Source organism: Rhineura floridana, chromosome 9, assembly GCF_030035675.1.
Source record: "Rhineura floridana isolate rRhiFlo1 chromosome 9, rRhiFlo1.hap2, whole genome shotgun sequence".
Lineage (NCBI taxonomy): Eukaryota > Metazoa > Chordata > Lepidosauria > Squamata > Rhineuridae > Rhineura > Rhineura floridana.
Genome location: NC_084488.1, coordinates 115,586,110 through 115,611,745, shown reverse-complemented (window position 1 = coordinate 115,611,745; position 25,636 = coordinate 115,586,110). Strand labels below are relative to the sequence as shown.

The following is a 25,636-nucleotide window of genomic DNA, read 5'->3' as shown; positions in this document are numbered from 1 at the left end:
CTTTCTCAAAGTTCAGCCTTTACAGACTGGTTTTCCTTTGAAAGTAACGCCATGCTACATAAGCAACCAGTTTCATTTTGCCTTACTTGATTTTATTTCCATTCATAATGAAAACAAACTGAAACATCATCAAATTCCGTTATAGCTCATAAGGCTCATTTACGAGCACAACATTTCATCTATGCCTGTATCAAAACTTGTCAGCAGATGATCAGTGGTAATTAGTTGCAGAAAATATATCCCCTATAGATGTACCTTCTCTCTTTTAATAATAACAATAAAAACTTCAGCAACTGATCATTAGTTGCACAGAAAAAGCTGGGCATTGCACACGTAAGATCAAGTGAAATATATTAACATTTTACAAAGAGATATAAATATAGACTCTCAGGATAATTATGGCTCGAATCTAAAAGAGCTGTCTTAAGAAACGCCCAGTAGGATCTTTGACATTTGTGTCCTTTGATTAGCTGAGCTGTCTCCCATCCCACATCACAAACTGCTGGGCCAGGCACATTAAACACTTGCATTAGTACCCTATGGGCTACAGAACTTGCTATATGGCTCTTTGGGCTATACAAACGTTCAAAGTGAAATAACAATACAAAGGCATTGGATTGTTCTGCTCAGACGTTTGACAACTGACATCCATGTCGTTAAAAGATCTTGACATCCCACATGGAAAATTGCACAAGCAACTTGCAGAGGGAGAGAGTAGCACAAAGCAAATAGGGAGCTGGACCTAAAGAAAATGCGTTGCGAAATGATTTATTCTGAAGCAGGATATAGGTATGAAGTGAATCTGTCTATTGGAACCAGCTCTGGGGATAAGACGCCCCTGATACTGTACCAACAGTTGTCTCTGAGGAGGAGGAACTATGCACACAACTGCTACATACGTGCATTTGAAATAACAGATCAGTTTTGTAAAAATCAAGGACATATCATCCTCCTATGGAAAATGGCTTGTTGTCAAAAAGTGGACAGGGAAAAGGTAAAAAATAGTCCGATTTTCCATGGTTGCAGCACTTTATAGCAGGTAGCATCAACCTGACTTCCCTCCAGTTGAGCGGCTGCTGTATATTGGGATGGGATAGGTGGGAATGAAGCCAGCACGGTGCAAACACATTGGCAGGAGTGCCGGGTTGGCTCTGCCGGCACATTTGCACTGCAGTGACCTCACCCCCCCAAGATGCAGCAGCAGCAACTCAGGTGGAAAGAGGTCAGGTGAACATGGCAGGCAAACCACGACAGTCGCTACTGCCTTTAATGATAAACCAATTGAAAACATCCAAGATGAACAATATCTTCAACTTCCCTGTGCATGAAAATTTTGGAGTGTTTTTTTTTTTAAATTCATCCATCAAGGTTGACCTAATAGTTACAGCCCCATCTACCTGTACAATGTGGGCAAGGCTTGGCCTTTAGGTCCAACATCAGGACACAGCTGGGCCACCGTAGCATGGCATCAGGCACTACTTGCAGCCTTCAACAATCTGGTGACCTCAGATGTTTTGGACTATAACGCCCATCAGCCCTAGCCAGCAGTGTCATATGGTGCTGGGGCTGATGAGAGTATGGTCAATGGAAGCTGGTCCTGATGGGAATTATAGTCCAAAACATCTGGAGGACTCCAGATTGGTGAAGGCTGCTCTACTACTTCAGAGTCCTCAAATCTTGCTTCATTGCTGGCAAATAATTCATGGTTTCATGAAAGCATCATACATTAAAGGCCCCTCATGAAGGTGTCTGTGATTGTCACCAACGCTGGACCTAAACTCTATATGGCTCAGCAAAACTTAATCATGTATTTGCACGCAGCTGAACACCAACTGATGCTCTGGACCAACAGGATACAGCCCATGGATGGCACAGACTTCTATGTCAAGCACAATCACCCGTCAAAAATAAAAGCTTAAAAACCCAAGGCAGGGGGGAAAACGCAGTTTTACTTTAAAGTATATGCATTCTTAAAGCTTCCAGATAAGTATTGAGTTTTAATAGTCTTTTAACAGAGTGATTTGAGGAAAGTTGCAAGAAAAAGGTACCAAGCTCCAGGATTTCAAATAATCAAGTTTAGTGGTAGATTTATTCATTTGCTATGATGTACAATCATGTCTGGACAAAGGAGCCACTGAAACAAAGCCTTGTGGCTTTTTTTAAGCTGAATTCAGAAGACTGATGTCAATTGTATTCAGGCAAATAAAATTAGCAGGTGAGAAGTACAGAGCGTGGAGGGAGGCGGGATTTCTGTAGTGGCACGTTTGGACGGATGCTCCTCCTCTTACAGCATTTTCCTCTTCTCAAACTCCTGGAGGGATAAAGATGGAGAGAAGTGTTCATTAGAGTTGGGACAAACCTTTGCCAGCCAAATGCAAGGTGTCACTATTAGTATATATAAAGCCCTCAACAGCTTGGAACCAATTTACTTCAAGGGATCGCTCTACCCCATATATGCCCACTCAACTGCTTCCATCTATAGAACTAGCACTTTCCCAAGTGCCACATCATGTTCATTCCGCACTTGCAAAGGAACAATCCTTTGTTGTGGAAGTACCTTCTCTTTGGAACTCCTTGCCTGTTATTATTAGGTAGGTGCCTACATTGCATTGTTTTGAAACACCTGCTCAAAACTTCATTTGTTTAGGCAAGCCTCAACATGTAATTTGATTATGAACATTTGCTTTTTAAAACTGATTTTATCTGCATTTTGATAATTTGAATTTGTCTGCTGCTTTTATTGCTACTTTAAATGAATGTTTTATACCATCTTATGTTAAAAAAAAGGAAATGGACTGCCTTAAAGTCGGTCCTGCCTTATGGTGACCCTACGAATAGGGTTTTCATGGTAAGCGGTATTCAGAGGGGGTTTACCATTGCCTCCCCCTGAGGCTGAAAGGCAGTGACTAGCCCAAGGTCCCCAGTGAGCTTCATGGCTGTGTGGGGATTTGAACTCTGGTCTCCCAGGTCGTAGTCCTAGGATAGGTAAAACTGACCATGGGGGAGTAGTAGGGGGAGGGGAGAGTAGAGGGAAGGAAGAAGAGAGAAAGGGGAGCAGAAGGAGTGGGAGGGGGAAGGAGGGGATTGGAAGGGGAAGGATGAAGGAAGAGGGAGGGAAGGGGCAAAAGGGAGGTGATGGGAGGAGGGGAGGACAGGTTTGATCATTTGCATGCTTATTGAGTTCAATGGGATTTACTCCCATGCAATCATGCTTGAAAATGAATTGGACAGCTTTCAAGTCGATGCTGAGAGGCAGTGACTGCCCAAGGTCACCCAGTGAGCTTCAAGGCTGTGTGAGGATTCGAACCCTGGTCTCCCAGGTGGTAGTCCAGCACCTTAACCACTACACCACACTGGCTCTCATATCTTATGTAAAGAGGGGCCTTTTTTAAAAAAAAAGTTAAGTGTGTATAGGTAAATAAAATAAACCACCTCTCTGTGGAACAGGCCATCAGATGGAGCTGGATTTGAGGAAATGTTTCCCAACTGACTTTAAATGTTAATTTAAAAGAAAAAAAATATTTCTCATTGGTATTTAACACCAGCCAGACTGACTCGGATTTACATTGGTGTTGATAATTCTTGCTGGAGGTGCAAAAATATAAATGCAGACATGAAGCATATTTTTTTGGTCTTGGTCTACTAAAATAAATAAATTTTGGATAGATATAACTGCTGAGATTGAAATTATGACTGATTATAGACTACCTCCAAATCCTCTGGTTATTATTATTTGGCTAGATTAAAGACTTGATACTCCCTGATGACAAAACAATGGTCATACATTTTTCTGACAGTTGTCAGAATGGTCATATCACCCAACTGGAAAAAAAATTGGAACACTCATATTGGATGAATGGATTAGAGGGAGTAGACAACAGGATAACTGGTTTTATTGAGAGATTAGGTTTTTCTGTTTCATACAGGTGTAATAAAGTTCAAGACAATGCATAACCATATACCTCACTGAGTATATTATAAGTCTGAAATATGAATGTAACTGTAAATAAATGTAATTGTAAATATGGATACAAGCGTTAAAAATTCTGAATATACATCAGTCCATATTACTTAAATTTCTTTTTTTTATATTTTGCAAAATGTATTATACATTTAATATGGTATTTATAGTCTAATTCTCCTGTATAAATGTTACTTGTACAAAAAAAAGCTCTCTGCCTGCCTTGCTCTTCTTCTTAATAATATTGGCTGACCTAATCTCAGTGTCACAGCAGGCCTTGCCAGTGTCAGCTCCATGTCAATGGTTAACATTCTCTGATGTCACAGAAAGGCCAGGTAGCTTCGCTGCAGGGAGGTCGGTTGGCAACTTTAGACCCTGAGCAGCTTTTGGTGGGGCTGTAGCAACTTCTGGCACACAATACTTTCTAGCTAGGTCACAGAATGAAGCATTTTGTTTGCCAAAGTTGACTTTTGTTATCTTTTAACCCACATTACAAGGAGCAAGAGTGTAGTAAGGTAGATGACATTTAAAACAGAAATCAGATTTCAGGATATGGATCAGACAGCGCATAAATTTGTTACCAGGAGACTTTGATTTCTCTAAGAAAGTATGAACCGACACCCAGAGGAAAGTTACCCACCCTTGCCCTTTCCCCAAAGAGATCATGGTAGTAGATATGGGATCTCTCATTTTATCCTCATAACAACCTTGCAAGGCAGGTTAAGCCAAGAGTAACTTGTCAGCCAGGAAAGATTCATTGTTGAGTAAAGGCCTGAATGCAGGTGGTACTGGTCCAAGTCCAACAACCTCTACATTTGTATACTTACATCGTGCCTATTGCATTGGGGGGGGGGGACATATTCACAGAAACAGAAATGGAACATCCTTTATAGTCCCAAAACTTTAGGGTTACACCTTGGCAAATTCTATTATGGACAAACAGCATCATTTCCTTGAACTTCTAAACGGCTGCAGAACTAACCTTGTATATAGCAGAGCCTAGCTGAGCAGGAGACATGCTGACAACGACACCAGCGTTCTGTAGGGCAGTGATTTTCTCTTTCGCTCCACCTTTCCCACCAGCGATGATAGCCCCCGCATGGCCCATCCTCCTGCCTGGAGGAGCGGTGACTCCAGCTATAAACGACACAACTGGCTTGGAGTCCGGACCCTGTGACAAAAGAGGACATCTCATAAAGGAAAAAGAGATAAAACACCAGATGTGCAACTACCCCCGTGAGGACAGTAATGGCACTTCCGGACAAGGAACAGGCATCTAAGCTCAACGAAGCCAGCAGGGAGGTGATGGTGAAGCACTGGCTGGAGGATTCTGGGCCGAGAAAAGGAGGCAGGTGAGGGCAATAGAATCCCTGTACAGAGCAAAGGTGTGCGGGTCATGAAACCCCAGCAAACTCTTTAAAGCTGTTTTGATAACAAAAGCTAGTTCCCAGGGCTGGCGCCAGCCATGCCGAGACCCTTGGGCTCCAGCCTGTTCCGGGCCCCAGCACATGCAGCACACATGCACCACCTACCTCTTCCTGAAGGGCCCCTCCTTAGGGTGGGTGGTTAGTGCTCCCTTCCGGAATCAGTGGCTACCCACTCACCCTAAGGAGGGGCCCTTCAGGAGCCCTTGGCCAGGGCCCGACCTGGCCGCCCTCTGGCGCCGGCCCTGCCAGTTCCTGTAGGAGACATCCCAAGAAAGTCTACTTGAAAAGAAAAAGAAAATAAATGGCTCTGATCCCATCCTTGTTGCTTTTTTGCTAATTGTTTTTGCAAGCCAAGATGGAAAGTGAAAGAGATATGTAGCAACCGGCCACAACAACTCTGAATGGTGAATGGAGTGCAAGGGCCATTCAGGCAGAAAGCCAACAAAGGCAAACACAAGAAATCAAAGGCCAGATCCAGCCATGAAGCTGCTCCTGGGTCTGATCCAGACCTTCGAAAACTTCCACGTGCCCAAGAGTTTCCAGAGAAAGGAACGTGCAGCTCTGGCCACAGCTTCCAAGAAACCTATGCTACAACCACTAGGAACCACTTCCCAAGTAAATTGTGGCTGTGGACAAAATCATCTGGGTATTACATTCTCCTCATGGGACAATCAGCACATCACATGGTGAGGATTCTGAATTCCTTGAATCTGCTTCTAGAGCAATTCATGAAATGCTTTTTATCATGGATAACTAATCCACACACCTCTCACTCCTGTGAACCATCCCTAAGCTTGTGCGGTTCAAACGTTCATCTATGATCAAGTTTCACTCACTTTGCCTGCATGGGCAGTTGTGGGAACTGCAACATTTGCTGCAAAATGGTACCACTGGAGATGAGCCCTCAGCCTTAATTTCTGATGAAAAAGGGGGGGAACCATCCTTTCCCTGAAACTCACCACACCAGCATGACACGTTTGGGCAGGCCGTCTACACAGTTATTTCCATCATGCATAACAGGGATGGCGAGCAACAGGCAAACACTTAGCTGCATGTCCTTTAACTGTCAAGCTGTCTGTTGGGACAGGCATACTCAACTGTGGAACAGACAACTTTTGTGTAAGTAAGGAAGAAAGACTCAGGGCGATTCCAGACTGCAGCGATAGTAACAGTAGTAATAGGCATTAACTGCATACCGGCATATTCAGGTTGCACAATCGAGGCTGATTTGGTGCTCTTGTGCAACAAACCCATTGGGGGGGATGCTGGTCTTATGGTGATAAGGAAAGTGACAGGAAAATGCACCACAAACTGCAGGACGACCATTGCTTGACGTTATGTAACATAACCTCCCTGCAAATTTTGTGCAAACAAATCAGGACGAATGTTCACCGTACAGGTCATCTGGAAGCGACTGCAGTCCTTATGCTTCCACAAGAGGTTGCACAAGCACATCTCTGGGTTCAGCTCCACCTCCCTCATGCAATGTTCTAGTGAGAGATGTATAAGTCCTTCCAAGTGAAGAGGGACCTTTGGATCCAACCCAACAACTTTAAAGAGCTGAATACGAAGGGGAGAACTTGTCAAAGGGTTATCCCTCCTCCCTCCTCAAGAGTAAGAATATTCACAGGAGATATTCCGTTTGCGCTTACAGAATTGTTTTTCCTAAGGAAGTCCGCAGCATCTTCTTCAGCATTTCCACCGATCTCGCCTATCAGTATAATCCCGTCGGTGTTCGGATCTTTCAGGAAGACATCCAGACAGTCAATAAAATTGGTTCCATTGAATGGGTCTCCTCCGATTCCTGGAAAGATTCAAAGAGTCCCATGAAGAGCAACACATTGCTTCCAGAGACTGATTCCACTAAGGGTGGCCGCAAATAAAACTTTCAGGATGGTCATCTTGAGTTGCCTGCTTTCAGTTAAGAACAACAGTCTTGCAGTTTCTAACAACTGTTTCTGCTATTAAATATATATTGGGGCGGGGGGGGGGAGACTGAGCAATGCAAGAACCTACCAAGCCTTTTCGTTTCAGAAAAAGACACAAAAAATCAATATAGACCTAATTAAAGGTTAGTTACAACATATAAGCAAGACTGCTTTGTATACGTGTGAGAGCTTTTCCTCTCTGCTCCGTGCTGTTCCAACCACATACAGAGAGGCATGCATGCAAAGGGGGAAGCCACAGCCATTTTTAACAACCCAGCCTCTCTGTGTTTGTTGGTGCTGTAAATTGAGAAAAAGATCGCTATGGCATCCTCTCTCCAGATGGACATGTCTGCATTGTAGGGAGTGCCCTCCGTTGAACAACAAATCATTATTTGTGAACTGCCTTTAGAAGTCATGCAAAGCTCCAAACCAGAACTCAGAAGATGATACTAAAAAGTAACTTTTTGATTCATAAGTGGGGGGCACTGGGAGAAGGCTTCATGGACCCCACCCCTCTCTCAACTGTTGGTGGTGTCCATCATGCTTCCAGTTGCTTCTGGGCACCTTTTATGTTTTTATCCATCAGATTCCAAAATGAGGGCAAGATGCACCATCCTCCCTCTGATTTGGCTTCCGACATTACCACATGGTGTCATATTGAAGCCAAATCAGAGAGAGGGCAATGCATCCAGAACAGAGCTTGGAAAAGTTACTTTTTTGAACTACAACTCCCATCAGCCCAATCCAGTGGCCATGCTGGCTGGGGCTGATGGGAGTTGTAGTTCAAAAAAGTAACTTTTCCAAGCTCTGATCCAGAAGCAACTGTAAGCATGATTGTTGGGAAATCTGCCCAACAATTCACCCTGTTCACACACACCATCACCAGAATGCCCCTCAATTTTGTCTGTTCATATTGGGGGGAGGGGACATTTTGGCTGACCATAAGAAAAGCCTGCTGAATCAGGCCAGTGGCCCATCTATTCCAACATCCTGTTCTCATAATGGTCAACCAAATGCCTGTGGGAAGCTCAAAAGTAGGAGCTGAGTGCAACAGCACTCTCTCCTCCTGCAGTTTCCAGCAACTGAACTACTCGGAACATAAATTTAAGGCAGAATGGGATGGGTATCAGTGTTTCTAAGTGGTTTCTATAATTGCATGTATTTCTTACACACTGACTGAGCCTTTCTCAAACCCACCAACACAAAAGGATTGTCCCAGTCCAACTTGAGTGGTCTGATGAACTGCTTCGTATGTCAGAGTGCCAGATCTTGATACAATACCTGAAGAGCATGGAGGGGGAAAAGGGAAAAAGATGATGACAAATTAAAAAAAAAAAAGTGACAAGCGGATCCTTGAACATTTTTAGTACTTATGTCATAATCGGCTTAAACAAAACCACAGTATTCAAAAGTATCCTTATAAGAAGCTGAAGATTATTTAAGTTATATGACAATATGGACTCCTGAGCCAGACTGCAACACAGGAGGGGTGCATGTTATACCAGCGGCCCCAGGTACATCAGTCATATTGAAACAAATCCACACCAGCAGCAGCTTTGCAAAGAAGATTCCCTATCAGCTGGGACCTACTTGTGTGGGTTGTGCAGGAGAATGTCTTGATTGTGCCAATCACCGGCTTGAAACTTAAAGATGGCAGCAATTGACTTTGAATATGACAACTTCAGAAAACGAAATATGAGTTTCAGAACAAGACTGACCCAAGTAAAGTGGCACATGATTTTTCTATGAAGTGTCTGCCTCCGCTACAAGCAGAAATATGACAAGGCACTAGAAGAATCCAGAATTCAGCCATCAAGGTAGGAAGGAAACACTCAAGCCATACTGGGAATGACATCCCTTTTGAAGCATGCCTATGTCAGGATGAAATGGGCTGGTATTTGATACAGGCTACAAACTGAGATCAGTGGCTTCCATACTTGCTTGGATACTTTCAAGACTGGGCTTAGGTGGGGCTTACTCATAAAACTGCCTGTCCCATCATTCCCCCAAAGGCTTCCAGTTTGGCACAGAAGCATTTGGTCCTAGCTAATATGTGTACCTGGCGTATGCTGGGGGGTAAAGGAAGGCCAGGGAAGGAACTGGCAATCCCACCCCATATATACGGTCTGCCTAGTAAACGTTGCAAGACGTCACCCTAAGAGTCGGAAACGACTCGCACTATAAGTGCGGGGACACCTTTACCTTAATATGATAAGACATCACACATGTTTTATTTGAATTTGTCCCTGAAGCTGGCTCTGTTGGTTCAAACCTGCCTGTGTCATATTTTTTGTACAGGATTTGTTAAATCAAAACAATTCATTCAGGGTGGTACTGCAAAGGTATTAGATTTGTTAGTCACTTGTTACCCAAAGGTCTCCAAGTGACTTATAACACATTTAAAAGTGTAACATAATTACGTATCTCATGAAGTCATAACCACACTGACAAATATATCTAAGGCTAGAATGTTAAGTCAAATAAGCAATCTATTGAAACAAGACAAATACAACTGCAGGCAGGTTGTTTTTTTTAGGCGTACCAACAAAAAATCTTTTCAGATCTTACCAACTCTTCCTTTCTTGTGAATATGACCAGGCATGATACCAATTTTACATTCTCCAGGCTAAAAACAAAACAAACTTGATCAGCAACATTGCTTCCTCATTCTTATCACAAGCTTCCTAGATAGAATGACCCCTTTCCAGTGTCTAGCCTGCCTAAAACCACCTGTGCATCTGCTGCAGGCCCTCTGTACTTTGCACAGAATTCTGGGACGTGTCCCAGGGTAGAGGTAGCCAACCTGATGCCCTCCAGATATTGATGGCCTCCAACTCCCATCAGCGCCAGATACCATGGCCAAAGGTCAGAGATGATGGGTATTGGAGGCCATCAATATCTTGAGGGCACCAGGATGGACGCCAATGCACTAGGGCATACAGTTCTTACATGGTGCTAACTAACTCCTACATTAACAGATCACACCATCCCAAGTCTGTAGGAGGTTATCATGCAAGAAAGCTAACTACTAAACTCCATGAGTCCCCAACGAGTCCCCAGTCTGGAAAAGGCTGGTTTATAATACACTCAGTTTCAATCTCACAGAAACACTGTAGTATAACCTGGGCTAAGAGATAGTGACTTGGCATCCAACATGTTCCAGTGTTTAGTGAAGATTTGAACATGGGTTTCTCCACATCCAAATCTTAAGATGTCATGAGCTGCACTGCATTGGCTAAATCAGGGATGGGAAACCTGTGGCCTTTCAGATGTTGTTGGACTACACATCCCATCAGCCCCGGGCAGCATGGCCAAGGGTCAGAGATCCAGCAACTTTGGGAGGGCCACAGGTTTTCCATCCCTGGGGTAAAAGGTATTTGGGTGAAATCACAATGTCGACACTCACCAAGATAGTACCCAAAGCACAAGTAAGAATACTAACCACTCGGCACACTGGCCCTGAGCAAAAAATTGTTACGCTTCTACTGTCTTAAGAAAGAGATCTCACTTATACAGAAGACATCTGTTAGTTTTAACTTCACTTGAGCCCTTACATTGATAACTCCTGGACAATTTGGGCCAACAAGGCGAGTCTTGTTCTGACGAAGCAATCTGTGTTTCACGCGCACCATGTCCTGCTGAGGAATACCTTCTGTAATGCACACAATAAGGGAGATTTCTGCATCAATGGCTTCATTGATTGCGGCAGCAGCGAACGGAGGTGGAACATATATCGCAGAGGCGGAAGCACCTGTTTTTTCTTTAGCCTAAGATACAATTACATTAAAAAAAACCCATCATTCTCTTGAAATGTTCAGTGCACCATAAGAATACTCTCGTCATCAGAAGTAAGAATTTGCTTTTTTGCTGCACAGATGGTTGTTCAAGCATTTAAGTAATTCCGCATCAGACCTATCCCTTAAGATCTTTTGGGCAGCTTCATGAGAGAACAAGCCTGCAAACAGCTGATTGCTAAAATCCACAACCCAATGTATTTTACTGAAAATATCTGAGACTTTTCCAGCTTATGCAAGCATTCAAACATAAAAAACCCCGACTTTAAAAAGTTGGCCACCCTGACATGCGGCAAGCTCTTTTTGAAATTGTCCTGAGTTTCAAAAGACATTTGCTGTGTATCAAGGAAGGCTGCTATTCACAAAACCGTCCAGCTCTCGCTGAATGTGTGGAATGAGCTGAATGGTTCTTTGGATCCCAGCTGGTGGCATCCCATTACCTCAAATGTCATGTCCTCTTTGGAAGTTGACACTGAAAGGCATGCTCAGATATGCCTGCAGGGGCTTCTTCCACATTAACATGGTGGTTTCTTGACCTTTATGCTACACCACAACCATGGGTGAAAATTTACAGATGTGGCTGGACTAGAGATGTGAGGGCAGAGGACACCAGTCAGTGCTGGCTTTGTACTCAGACTGCAGCAGCAAGATATGTGCGTATGTGGTGGTGGGGTGCTTTACCCCCAAGTAATCAGCGGGGAAGGATAAGGTACAAGAACATATGAACGGAACTCCCTGCGGAAGTAACACAGTGTGCCAATATAATCCACCTGAACTTCTTTATCTGGAAGTTATTTCTTACCTCCCCACTATGCATCGCCTAAGGCCTTCTAGCAACTGTAACTCGGAATTACTTCATTACAATGTGCACTAAATCACCAATCCCTAAACAGGAGAATCTGTTCCATTCTTGGTTCCCTGAGGTTTATCATCCTCAGGAATGCCACAGAGGAATCAGCACATAAAATACTACATTCTGAGAGGAAAGGTACCATTCAGTATGAAACGTATTCCTTTCTTTATTTAAAATATTTCTATCCCGCCCTTCTACCCTATAATAGGGCACTCAGGGCAGCTTACAATAAAATTGAACACATACATAATAAAATTGTACACAATAAAGATCACAGAACATTAATATAAATTTAAATACATAAAATACAATTAAAATATATAAAATACAATATATACAATTAAAGTACATAAAATTCAAGTCGATTTCGACTTATGGGGACCCTGTGAATATGGTTTTCTTGGTAAGCGGTATTCAGAGGGGGTTTACCATTGCCTTCCTCTGAGGCTGAGAGGCAGTGAGTGGCCCAAGGTCACCCAGTGAGCTTCATGGCTGTGTGGGGATTCGAACCCTGGTCTCCCAGGTCATAGTCCAACACTCTGCTTGGCGGGTGCCTTAATGATTTTTCTGCCTCTTTTAGAAATCCCATGAGCTCTAGGAAAATGTAAATGGACTGCCTTCAAGTCGATTCCGACTTATGGCGACCCTATGAATAGGGTTTTCATGGTAAGCGGTATTCAGAGGGGGTTTACCGTTGCCTCCCGCTGAGGCTGAGAGGCAGTGACTGTCCCAAGGTCACCCAGTGAGCTTCACGGCTGTGTGGGGATTCAAACCCTGGTCTCCCAGGTTGTAATCCAACACTCTAACCACTACGCCACACTGGGTCTCATACATATACATACGCACGCACGCACGCGCACACCCGCACATTATATAGGGGAGTGGTACTGAAGGGACTCGAGATAAAAATTAAAATAAAAGGCGTCAGTTTCAGGCTCCACCTTCAGTCCCTTTACCTTGGCCTTGGCACAAGCCTTGAAAATCTTGGCTGCAGCTTATTTCTTTTCCGTCCCAACCCTTTTGTATTTATTTATTAAATGTAATAAATAAAGTAAAAACTCTCGCAAGGTGACTTCCCGCACTTAATACATATAATATATATTTAAAAATAAATAAGGCATTAACAAAAACCCAGTTTTAACAATGTTAAAAACCACCAATGAGGAGACCATACACACCTCCCAGGGGAAGGAATTCCAAAGATGCAAGGCCACAACTGAAAAGGCCCTGTCTCTGGTACCCACCAATCTGATGGTTCTTAGCAGCGAGCCAGAAAACAAGGCCTCAAAGGTGGATCTTAAGGGAAAGGCAGATTTGTATGGGTACAGCCATAGGTAAACTGGTCTCAAGTAATCTGACTCCAGGGTTTTAAAGATCAAAACCAGCACTTTAATCAGAGGTTGGAAATGGAGGGACAACAAAGGTAACTGTTACAGAATTGGTGTTCCATGAGCCTGGTCCTAACAAGCACGGGAGCAGCTGCGTTCTTACTAGCTGAAGTTTCTGAACTGTCTTTAAAGGCAGCCCCATGCAAAGCACATTGTAGCAATCTAGTCTGGATGTAACTAGGGTGTGTGAACACTTCTCGTTTAATACTGTAATATTACCTCCTTCACAGAGTTAAAGACTGGAAGCCCCAAGTGAGTTTTGCCCCCTTTGCCTGGAGAAATCCCTCCTACTAGATTGGTGCCATATTCCAACGCCTGTTGACTGTGAAAGGTACCCTGCAAGGGAAACACAAAACACAACAAAAACTAAGTTAAGTTTGGGGGTGGGAGTGACGTGAAGCTAAACTCTTCTTGCACAAACTCCAATGAAATGAATAGGAGCTGCAGGAGAGAAAGTCACCATTCAGACTCCTCTAATTTCAAAAATCTAGCATACTGCTAAACTGCCTCTCTATGAGGTGCTAAAATAACCAATGCTTGGTTCTTTTTATTAGGTGTGGGAAGCACGTAAATGTGTAGTCCCAAACCTGTAGTCAACTAGTCCAAACACAGAATTATTGTGCAACTGTTCTGATTAGAAAATTATTTTAAACAGACTAGTTCTTAGACTAAACCGCAGGTGAGGAACCTGTGGCCCTCCAGATGTTTCTGGACTACAACTCCTGTCTCTCCTGGTCACTGGTTGTGCTGGCTGAGGCTAATGGGAGTTGAAGTCCAATAATATCTGGAGGACCACAAGTTCCCCAATCCCTGGATTAAACCAAACGCACCCAAGCTCAATTCTGAAGTTTTCCTTAGAGCAGAAAAGTCCAAAATAAGAAATGTACAAGTTAACAGAAAAGAAAACTGTCCTATTGCTCCTAGAACTGAGGAACAATTTCATACTGGCTACCCATGATGGGTCGGCATTCCAAATATTAAGTGTGGCATGTGAAGCTATAAATAAAAGACACTACTGCAGTATAAACACATATATTCTGTATAGAGAAAAGTGATAATATGATCCCTGTGGTTTGCACTGAAGTTTGAAACTTGGAAGATCTTTTCAGAACTAGAACTGTTAATCAGTTCTAATTTTTAGCTGAATAACTATCTGATTTACCTTTTTTAAAAAAATTATATTGTTATAACTTGTTCTGAACCATAAGCAGCCAATCATAATCCCAACATAGATCTTGCCTTCACGAATTCTCATAGCTTAACATGGTGTCAGTTGAGCATACATTAAATAATTCACCCCTGGCACTTCTTAATGTACTTGCATCAAAACATCCCTCTAAAAGGACTTGTGTGTCCTTCTGTGTTTTCCATATTATCAAAACTATCATTTAAGATAATGATCTTTATAGTGAACACTGTACCAGACAAAAAGGGAAGTGTGTAAAGAACTCTCGTCAGGGCGTTCTTGACAAGGTGTACATTGTTAGAAAGGCAGGAAGATGACATCTTTAATAGTCTTTTGTTCTCCAATACTCCAGAATGAAAGTAGACTCAAAAGACAAACAGCCTTTAACTCACAGCTCTGCAGATTAACATCCCACCCCTAACTAGTCCAATTGCTTAATTAATGCTTTAGCTGATTATTCGACCCATACTGTTGACCCTACTCGGAACCCTTCTTCCAAATTACTTAGCCCCACAGCAATTTAGTCCCATATTTAACAGAAGTGAGAGAGTTCAAACTTTGCAGCAGTCACATCAAAGCCCCTGGTGCCAAATGACTGTCGTAACACGCCACTCCATACCACCATTTCTCCGTTCGATTAGTTGAGATACGAACAAGCTTTATTGGCTGCACCCTCCTTGCAGCATGAGCAAACAAACGAGGATGCCTTCAGTAAACTATTTTTCTGTTTCATCTGTACCGGGAAACTATCGTTACCAGCTTCAGAACAAGACAGGATATTAAAGTAAGTCCAAACCAAGGTTGCCTTTCCAGACTTGCTCTGAAGCTGTTAACGATAGCCTCCCAGTTCAGATGAAATGGAATAATATACTTCCAGGCTTGCTTGCTCCTTTGCACAAAAGAGAGAAGCACAGAGGCTGACCGTGCTGCTAAAGCCTCGTCCGTATCTTTGCTTATAGGCTAAAATACAATTGTTCGAACATGGTTAGTGCGTCAGCATCATGTAGGTTCCTAATACAATGGGATCAATTCACACTGAAAGTAGCTCTTGAACGTCACTACAGTGACATGGACCAACCTCTGCATGGTAGCTGTAACATTCTAAATCTCCCTGAAATTTAGAACTACAAGTGGAATTTGACAGCCACTATTAATTCATAGCTTTCTTCTGCTCAAGAGGCTCAACAGGAGAGAACAGAACTCTGTGCTAAGACAGGAATTATAGATCCTCTGAAAGGAAATAACTCTCCAAGCTTGAACCAAAAGGTAGCAGCTTAATAAAAATGGTATTCTACAGCAGCTGTTTTCAATCAATACTGTAACTCAGGATCAGACAAAAATTAATGTGAAGTAGATCCTGGACAGGCAAAGGAATGCACTTCTTCACGCAATACAACTAGACAATTCTCTCCTGTAGTGTAACAGGAGGGCCACAGGCTTTAACCAAGGATTAGATGTTAGACCTAGATTCTCGTTTATTAGTGATGATAACCATGGAGGCTCAGAAGGAAGGTAACTGAAAACCAGATGCTGGGGACAGAAACTTAACCACCCTGCAGAATCAGGTGCAAGACCCATCTGGTCCAGCACCCTGTTCTCATAGTGGCCAAACGGACACTTATGGGAAGGCCACAAGTAGAACTTGAGTGCAACAGCACTCTCCTGTTTGTGCTCCCCAGCAACTGTTAACGAGACACACAGTACCTCCGACACTGGAGGCAGCACATAGCCATCATGACTAGTAGACGCTAATAGCATTACCTTCCCCAAATTTGTCTGATCTCCCTTTAAAGCCATCCAAGCCGGCAGCCATCACTGCTTCTTGCGGTAGCCAATTCCATAGTTCAACTCTGTGCTATATGAAGAAATCCTTCCTTTTGTCTCTCCTGAATCTCCCCATGGTTCAGACTTATTCAACTTATTTAGTTAAATATTTACAGACTGCCCTTGCATAAAAATGTAGCGAGGAGAGATGCAACAGAAAAACAGCATTACATGACCTTAGGTTCTAACATTATGTGAGATGGAGAAAAACTTCTCTCTAGTCACTTATCTCCACACCACACACAAACAAAGGGAGGGCAGCTGCCTTTGGCCCTCCAGATGTTGCTGAACTACAACTCCCATCATCCCTGGCCTTCGGACATACTGGCTGGGCTCTTGGTTCTCTCAGTGTTAAGCTATGGTTATAGAGCTATACAACAATAAGGGCTGAAGTCAGATGCCTTTCATCTAATCACTATTCACCACGATGGTGGTTAAGGTGTCTCCGCCTTAAACAAGACCTATAACCACAGGACAAACTTTGGGTGCAGATCATGGTTAAGGAGAGACCTTGACCGCAATCCCAAGTTCAGACAACACATTAAGCCAGGAATCCCCAAATTGTTGTAGATGGAAGCTTTGTTGAGCTGGTCGATGATGTGTCTACATATTTGTGGCTGAAGAAGGAAAACGGCACATCCCCCACACTAAATATTCATACCGATTTCTAGCTGCATTTTTAATGCTGCTTTTGTTTCTTATTTTGCGTTGCACTGTTTTACAATTTGAATTCTATGAAATTACAATTGCTACAACAGGCAAAATATATATATATTACATGCTCTGCCAAGGTCCTCAGCAATTTTCAAGGGGTCTGTGGAGAGAAAAGTTTGGCAATGTGCTGAGCAGAATTAAAAAGTCTGGGGAGGGACAAACCAGCTGCAATCTGCTCCTTGGGAGCCAGCACATTCATGCAAAGCCATGGTTCAGCTTAGCGCGATGTGCGAACGCAGCCACTGCCGTTGTCCTGTGCAAAATGAGCAAGTGTCTTAGAATGCACCAGGAACCTCCTTATAGCTTTACAGCTGTGCAGAACAAGGGAAGATGAGCAGAAGTAGGTGGGGCAACTGGCTTTCAAGGAAGTTGGTTTGCCGCCACCGACCTCAATTACTGACCCCTGCAAAACCCCAGGGCTCCCCAGCTTAACTGATTTTTAGACTTGTGGATGTTTATTTATATGTTCCTTGCACTGAATTTTTTGGATTTTATTGTGTATATTTATATTTCTTTGTTGTACACCGCCCAGAGAGCTATGCTAGTCGGGCGGTATAGAAATTTAACAAATAAATAAATAAATAAATAAACACAGCTTGAAAACCGCTCTTCAACAGGAAAGTAAGTACAAAGGGCTGGATTGGACAGCCAAACACGCACCTGTTTGCCAGTAAAGCCCTGACAAATGACCTTTGTGTCTTTAGTGATGTAAAGATTCTTCCGTGAGGCTGAATAGGAACAATGCCGTACCCCATTTTTCTGCACTAGAAAAAAAAATACAGGAAAAATGATTGATAATCTTATTTTGTGGGTGCAACAGAAACGCACAGAGAATTAAACTGCATGCTTGTTTGCCAAATTACAGGAGGGCAGCCATGGTAATCTGCTTTTTTAAAAAGGAAGTAAATTCATTGCACGTTTAATATTAAGCAAAACAAATTGTATTGAAAGAGCAGGAGTTTTCATACACGCTTACTTATGTGATCAGAGCAAAACTGTGGGCTGCAAGTCAAGAGAAGTAAGTCAAGGAAACATTTACACTCCTTCAGCCTATGCTATGAACTCCATGTGAGAAAATTCAGGTACAAACTCAGAAATGCTTCTCTCAGCTTATAACAAGGAAAAAAAACAGGATTATACTCATCATGGCAGTTTTACTCGTCACAGCAAATGTTCTATCATCCTCCACAGAGAGTGGCAAGTCCCCAGCTTCTCAACCAGGAAGCTAGAGAATGGGGCAGGGACTTGTCATTTTGGCTCTGCAGTTCCCAGGTACTTGGTAGCGCCTACAGAACACAGAGCTGGAACAACCCCAACTTTGTCTCCAGTTTGGAGCTGAAGGGCAGCAGGGATCATCCTCACGTTTTGCACTAGTCCTCTGAGCACCTCTGAACCTTACTGCAATTGCAGGGATGATTCCCTTCCCACACTGCAAGCTAGAGTGGAGGGCGAGTGCTTGCTTTCATACTATACTTTTATTTGGAAGAGGGGAGCAAGTGTTGTCCCTGACCTTGTGCTGCATCCTGGAGGTGCAACCCAAGGTCAAAAACAAGACCCCATCCCTTTGAGGAGGGACAAGGACCTGGCAACTCTATTTTAGTTGACCACTATGGCCAACCCACACTTGCAGACCACTATGTAAGAAGAAATCACAATCCCCATTCAGGCTCCGATAGAGAATCTTCAGTTTGTGCTTTATCACAGCTAGTCGCGTACGCCCACAACACTTTTGCCAAATTTGAATTTACAAACTGAGACCTAGAAGGAAGAGCAAAAGAGAGACTGAAATCTAAGATCTGTAAGGGCTGGCATTCGATACCATGGGTTTCCTCTTGCACAAGTGCCAAGTACCTCAACCTGACATTTAAACAGGGGTTAGGCTCAGCTTCTGAAGCACCCGTGAGCTCCAATTAGGCTGATCAACAAGTCAATAAAGCTGAACTGGTTTGGTTTTAAGATGACATCATTTAATCAACAGGCTTAAGCCCAAGCATTCTAACCTCCAAAATTGGAGGTTATTCCAGAATGAGCAAGTGCTACATACTCACCATTCAGAATGATCAAATTCACAAAACAAGGTCCAAGCTTCATAGAACAAATTACTGTATAAGCCAACCACTGTGCTCTAGTTTAAGTCAAGACATATTTTCAGTGTTCAATCCATGCACGAGCCAGAAGGTTGGGGTGGCAGGAGTGAGGATCTGTGGGGCAAGGGTGGCAACTACAAGTCATAGTTGGTTATTGAGTAAAAATGTGCACGTTGTTCAAACTAGTAGATGTGCGTATGTATACAGTAGGGTCCCACTCATACGGCGGGTTATGTTCCAGACCCCCACTGTAAAGCGGAACTCATTGAATAGAATGGCACGCAATGCCCGAAAACCGCCGTAAAAGCGGAACAAGCGCCGTATGAGTGGGGCTTTAGTCTAATTGCGTCTAATTGAGACCACTATATTAGCGAAGCGCTGTAAAGCGGGGCCCTACTGTATATATATACAGGGCAGAATCCAACATTGTGCCCACGGGCGTTTGCGCGCAGAAAGAGATTTCACCTGTCTGTCTTCCCCTCTTCCACCCTCCCCCCAAAAAACTGGTTCCAGAAGGTCCAACCCTCCAGAGGAGATTCTGAGGGTGCACAGGGAGAGGAGAGGAAGTTGAAGTCCCACTGCCTGAGCAGAAGTCTATTCTGCTGGCACAGGAACAGAGCAGGATGCAACCAAATGCTGTCAAAGAGAAAAACTGACAGTGGCTCGCGAGACTCCAGGAAAGTGAGGGGGGGCAGGAGAGCAGAAACAAACATGCAAAACAACCACGTTTTTCTAGATTTTACATTCTTCAACCAAGCAAACATGACAAGCATCCAGGAATATTATCAAGGAACAGAAGCAAGTATGAGAACTGTGCACAGAGGTGCCACTCCACTCTCGTTGCATTGTTCCATTGCAAATTTCTGCTCTTGGTTCTCTCGCCGTTAAGCTATAAAGCTATAAAACAATTACGGCCAAGGCCAGATGCCTTTCCTCCAGTAAGCATTCAGCTATGCACTCAAACCTCACACGGACTGTAACTTTATTTCATTTTTTTTTTTAAAAAAGAGGAGGAATATATCTCAAGCAGCACTTTATAGGTAAATCTGAGGTAGCATTGCCAATTAAAATCTGCAGCAATGAGCACAGGGTGATAAACAACACCCCAGGGGAGTGGAAGATTTTACAGAAAAAGCAATTAGCAAGGATTTGCTTGCATACATTTCAAGCTAACTGGGGTGTTATGGGGAAGGACCAGTAGCTCAGTGTCGCAGCACATGCTTTGCATGCAAAAGGCACCAGTTTCGACCTCCAGCACGCCCAGGTAGGCCTGAGAAAGAAACCGCTGCCTGAAATCTTGAAGAGCCACTGCCACGGAGTATAGATGATACAGAGCTAGGGAGACCAATGGTCTGACTCTGTATAAGGCAGCTTCCTATGCTATGTTGCACGGTACTCAGTATATATGTATAAATACAAATTTAGGCCTCTGAATACATTAAGAGGGTAGGTAGCTACAGTCTCACCAGCTCTGTGTTTTACAGAACACCCAACAGCTCTGTAAGCAAAGTTGGTGTAAGATTTTAAAAGGCGGCGGAAGGGGGGGGGAAGGAGCAGGAGTTCTGGGCCCAGCACAAAAGAACCAGGGCTCACCCCTCCTAACTATGCCTTTGAGGCCAACCTTCCCGAGCGTAATTTCCTTCAAGCAAAAAAACCTGTGTTTGGTTTTGATTGACCTATCCCTCCTATAAATAACATGCTCTTCTTCAATGACTTGGCACAATACTCGCTCAGTGGCAGAATTCAGTATCTTCTGCTAGCAACTTGTGTTTTTCCCCCCCATCCCTGCTCTTCAGAGGCTCTCGTGTTGCGGCATGGGTTGCTAACAGTGCATGGTTCTTTTAAGACAGCTTTCTGCACACTAATGGTTGCCTGCAATCCAGAAAATAAGTTCTTTTTTAAAAAAAAAAGTTTCTAAAGCCCACATTTAAAGAAATACCTCCTGAAGCTGAACAATGTATACAAAGACATGGAGTAAAGGGGGGGGAAGTCCAAATTAAGTATTATCCAAACTTCATGATTCTTCAAGCACTTGAGTAGTCTGGATACACACTTAAGTCGGGCTTTTGTTCTTAAGTATAAAACAGAACTGCAGAACATATTTCACAGAGTAAGGGTCATGTCAATTACAAGTATCCAATACAGTAGGGCCCCACTCATAGGGCAGGTTACATTCCAGACCCCCGCCTAAAAGCGAAACCTGCCAAACAGCGGAACTCCTTCAATAAAATGGCACCCGATGCCCGAAAAATGCCATACAAGTGGAACAAGCGGTGTATGGGTGGGGCCTTACTCTAACTGAAAACGGCCGTATTAGCGGATCGCCAAAAAGCAGGCCACCGAAAAACAGGGCCCTACTGTAGTCACAAGTTAGCTGCATTTGTGGCTCAGGACTTGTGTAATATTTCAAGCCTCAGCCCTATCAAAGAAAAGTTGGAATTCACCCATTTTGAACAAACGTTGGGGTTAATCGCAATTTTCCTGGCTGCAACAACCTTCTGTCTCTTGCTTAAGCAGTAGATGCTTCCAGTCAATGACATCTAAGTTGCCGTAGAAAACACAAGGGAGCAGGATCATTTGCAGCAAAAACATTATCACTAAGATTATATGATACTACAGACAACCATTCTGGTTTACTAGGATTTTTATTTTGGAGGTGACTATGTTTTGTTAGCTTATACTTCCTGCTAAAGTACTTGAAAGAGTTCCTGAACTGCAGTGCATCTTTACTGGGTATACAGCAACCAACAGAGTGACGACCCTGGAAAAATCCCAACAGAAAACTATAGCTGGTCATAACGCCAGCCTTTGCTATGATGGCTGGGGCTGATGGGAGTAGCAGACCAAAACATCTGGCACCAGATTGGTAACGGCTGCTTCAGGCAAACACAGAACAGGGATGTAAGGCTATGTTCACTGGCTTCAGAGTAGCCCCACTGCAAACAGAAGGGTTTGTTTCTGAGTAAACATGGATAGGACCCCTAGATTCAGCAGCAAAGTTGCGTAGGGCACATAGCTGAAAGTCTTCAGAGCAATCTTTTAAACAGTGGCGGATTAAAAAATCAGGAGACTGTGATTATGTGCAAGCTTACTCAGCAAGTGCAGCAAGCAAGAAACCCTTCCTTTTAGTAAGATAATATGACACCATGGCTTTAATTTATTTCCTGTGTGGAAATCCTTCAAGCTTCTTATCAACTTCAAATAAAGTAGAGGTGCGTATGTCCTCCCCCATGATATATGTGTTATATATAACTCATATTGTAAAAATGTAAATGTACTGCCTTCAAGTTGATTCCGACTTACGGCGACCCTATGAATAGGGTTTTCATGAGGCCGAGAGGCAGTGACTGGCCCAAGGTCATATATACAGCTAATTGCCTAATAGACCCCAAAGCACGACATACTAAAGTTTGCAATTAGTGAGTTTCTTTATTCCTTTAAAAAGTAAAGGTAGCCCTGTTGGTCCATATGAAAAAAGACCCTGCAAAATCCACAGTTGAGCAATGCCATTATTAAGATGAACCAAAATATCACAACATAGTGGCAAGCTTACACGATTTCCAGAACACTTCATCAGGCAGGACATACACCAGGATGGGAGGAGTTGTTTTTAGGACCCACCCTATTCCTGTGAATGTAATGTGTTTTAATTGTTTCTGATTTTAAATTTCTGTAACTTGCCCTGGGACCTGCTGATGAAGGGTGGGGAATAAATATAACAACAGGCAGTAAGTACAAAGTAAAAAGCGAGTAGAAAAAATAGGCTACAAGTTATAACCATGAGGGCACACTGGAGACTGTGTTCCAAGGTGGAGACTGCTTTGCAAACATGGCATCCAGCAACTCAGGTCCTTCATATTGGAATCCCACAGGAACACAGCTGGCCGCTGTGAGAACAGGATGGGAGCCTTCTGACCTTATCCAGCAACTAGGCTCTTCTTAGGGCCTAATTTCTGTACTTATTTTTCCTTGTCACCCCCACCCCGCAAAATACAAATGTAATAATAGTAATAATAAACAAACTCCTGGAGAATAAGACTAAGAATGGCTATTAGCCACAATAGCTATGCTCTACCTCCACGGTCAGGGGTTTCTGAATACCACCAGTTCCTGGAAACCACAGGAGGGGAGAGCACCGTAGCACTCAGATCCTTCTTATGGGTTTCCCATTGGGGCATCTGGTTGGCCGCTGTGGGAACAGGATACTGGACTAGTTGGGCCACTGGCCTGACCCACAAAAGCTCTTCTTGTAAGGTAGATCAGTGACATTTCTTTGCAGGTGTGGCTGGGAGGGTACCACTAGCCATGACAGCTTAGCTCTGCCTCCATGGTCACAGGCAGCGTGCAGCTGAATACCAGTGGCTGGGAACCACAACAGGAGAGTGCGCTCTTGTGCTCAGGTCCTTCTTGCAGGCTTCCCATTGGGGCATCTGGCTGGCCACTGTGAGAACAGGATGCTGGGCCATTGGCCTCATCCAGCAGCTCATCCTCCCGACATTTTGGTTGGACCTAATGTAGGTATTGCCCCACCTTGGATTTTGGAAGCCTGTACTTTTGAGGCTGCAATCCAATACACACTTACCTGGGAGTAAGTCCCATTGAACCCAATGGAGCTTACCTCTGAGTAGACACGTACTGGATTACCCTGTGAGCGACCTTTTGATGTTGCTGTAGTGGTTTGTTTCGTTGCCTGTTATGCTTTAAATCTACTTAAAAAGCAAAACGTGATGGCAAAAGGAAGGAGTGGGGAGGGGGAGAACCCATCAGCAGGAGAAGGGCAGAACTGGGGAGGAGTAAACTAAGTCAGCGTCACGTGACCAGACCCACACCTGGGGGGGGAAATGACAGCCCCTCCCTCTCCCTCCACTCACGGAGCAGAAGGCGGCCGAGGCCTCTGGCGGCGACCGGGCCGCTCCCGCAGCAAGACATCGTCGCCGTCCCTCCCGGCGCCTTCACCTCGGCTGCCAATGACAAGCGGGAGGGGGGCCTTGCCAGGCAGGCCCTATGCCCGCCTCTTCCGGTCACGCAGCCACCACCAGCACCACCAGTGCGCATGCGTCAGTGGCCATCATTAGGCCTGATAAGCGCCCCCACATTTCACAGAATGAATGTGGAGATGTTTACCAATCTGTATAAACTAAGACCATGAAGAGTGCCGTGGCACAGTGCAGACCGACTTCCCTGGGTTGTAGTGAAAGTCAGAGGCCGTGTTGGAGCTGTCAAAAAAGGTAGAAGCAGCAGGCGCTGCGATGGATAGCCCCAAGGGGAACGCCAGGGAATGGAAGGACCCTCCCAAACGTCCCACGCTGCCGCAAGGGATTGTGGGGGTTGTAGTTCACGTGCCTAAGGCGAGAAGCAAGCCCCACGGTGGTTGCTCCCAGATGGGAAAATCACTGCGCCCTGAAAGGCAGCATATTGTTCAATTAATAATTACAAATAAATCATAGTAGAACTGCAGCCTGCTCATATGCAGGCTTACTTGGAAATCCTTATGTACTCTGTGAGGCATACTCCTAAGTAAGGGTACATAGGTTTGTAGCGCGAGGCTGCAATCCCAGAAGGATTTACCTGCAAGTACCGCTCATTGTGGTGTAGTAAGCCAGTGGGTGTAGTGAGTGTGGTGTGCCAGTGTGATGTAGTGGTTAAGGTGCTGGACTATGACCTGGGAGACCTGGGTTCAAATCCCCACACAGCCATGAAACCTCACTGGGTGACCTTGAGCCAGTCACTGCCTCTCAGATGAAGGCAATGTAAACCACATTTGAATACCGCTTACCATGAAAACCCTATTCACAGGGTCGCCATAAGTCAGGATCGTCTTGGAGGCAGTTCAACATCATCATCACTGCCCATTGAATTCAGTGGGGCTTACATCTGAGGAATCCCATATATGATAGCACTTCATGGCTGCAGTCCTAGACCTTCTTACCTAAGTCCCATTGAAGTCAACAGGGTTGGTATCTGAACAGACAAGCAAAGTATTTAAAAAAAAAATCAGGACATTTTTAGGGATTTTCTTAATCCATGGATTCTCAACAAGGGGGGAATTCCCCCCTGGGGGGGAATTTTAGGGTCCCAGGGGGGGAATTGGGACCACTATTCAGCAAAGTGTGATGTCCTGTAGATTATGTACAATCTGTAAAATTGTAGTTTGTTTTTAATTTAATCTGCGACATTCAATAAAGTTTATTGAATGTCACAGATTAAAATCGATTCTTGAACATGCAGCATTATTTTCATTTGCAAAATTAAATTATTATTTAAAGACCAGAAAGTGCTCCAAGAAATTCTGTTATAATATAAACTAAGAAATTTTTCTCTCACGAGAAACACCACCATCACTCACGAAACGTCAACACGCTATGAGAGACTATCTTGGGAAGGGGGGAATTATATTCTGAACAAAGGTGAAAGGGGGGAATGGAACGAAAAAGGTTGAGAACCACTGTCTTAATCTATAATAATAATTCACCA

General features: G+C 43.8%; 1 protein-coding gene across 1 annotated transcript; it reads right to left on the bottom strand.

The window, feature by feature from the left end:
• Nucleotides 1–2,060: 2,060 nt before the first annotated feature.
• On the bottom strand, nucleotides 2,061–24,232 carry SUCLG1 (succinate-CoA ligase GDP/ADP-forming subunit alpha). The gene is made up of 9 exons (XM_061583431.1): nucleotides 24,034–24,232; nucleotides 17,736–17,839; nucleotides 13,571–13,687; nucleotides 10,871–11,083; nucleotides 9,885–9,942; nucleotides 8,514–8,597; nucleotides 7,041–7,192; nucleotides 4,944–5,132; nucleotides 2,061–2,311 (listed from the first exon to the last, which is right to left on the bottom strand). The coding sequence occupies exons 1-9, from the start codon at nucleotides 24,215–24,217 to the stop codon at nucleotides 2,285–2,287; spliced, it is 1,128 nt and encodes a 375-aa protein (XP_061439415.1). The 5' UTR covers nucleotides 24,218–24,232; the 3' UTR covers nucleotides 2,061–2,284.
• Nucleotides 24,233–25,636: the final 1,404 nt, after the last annotated feature.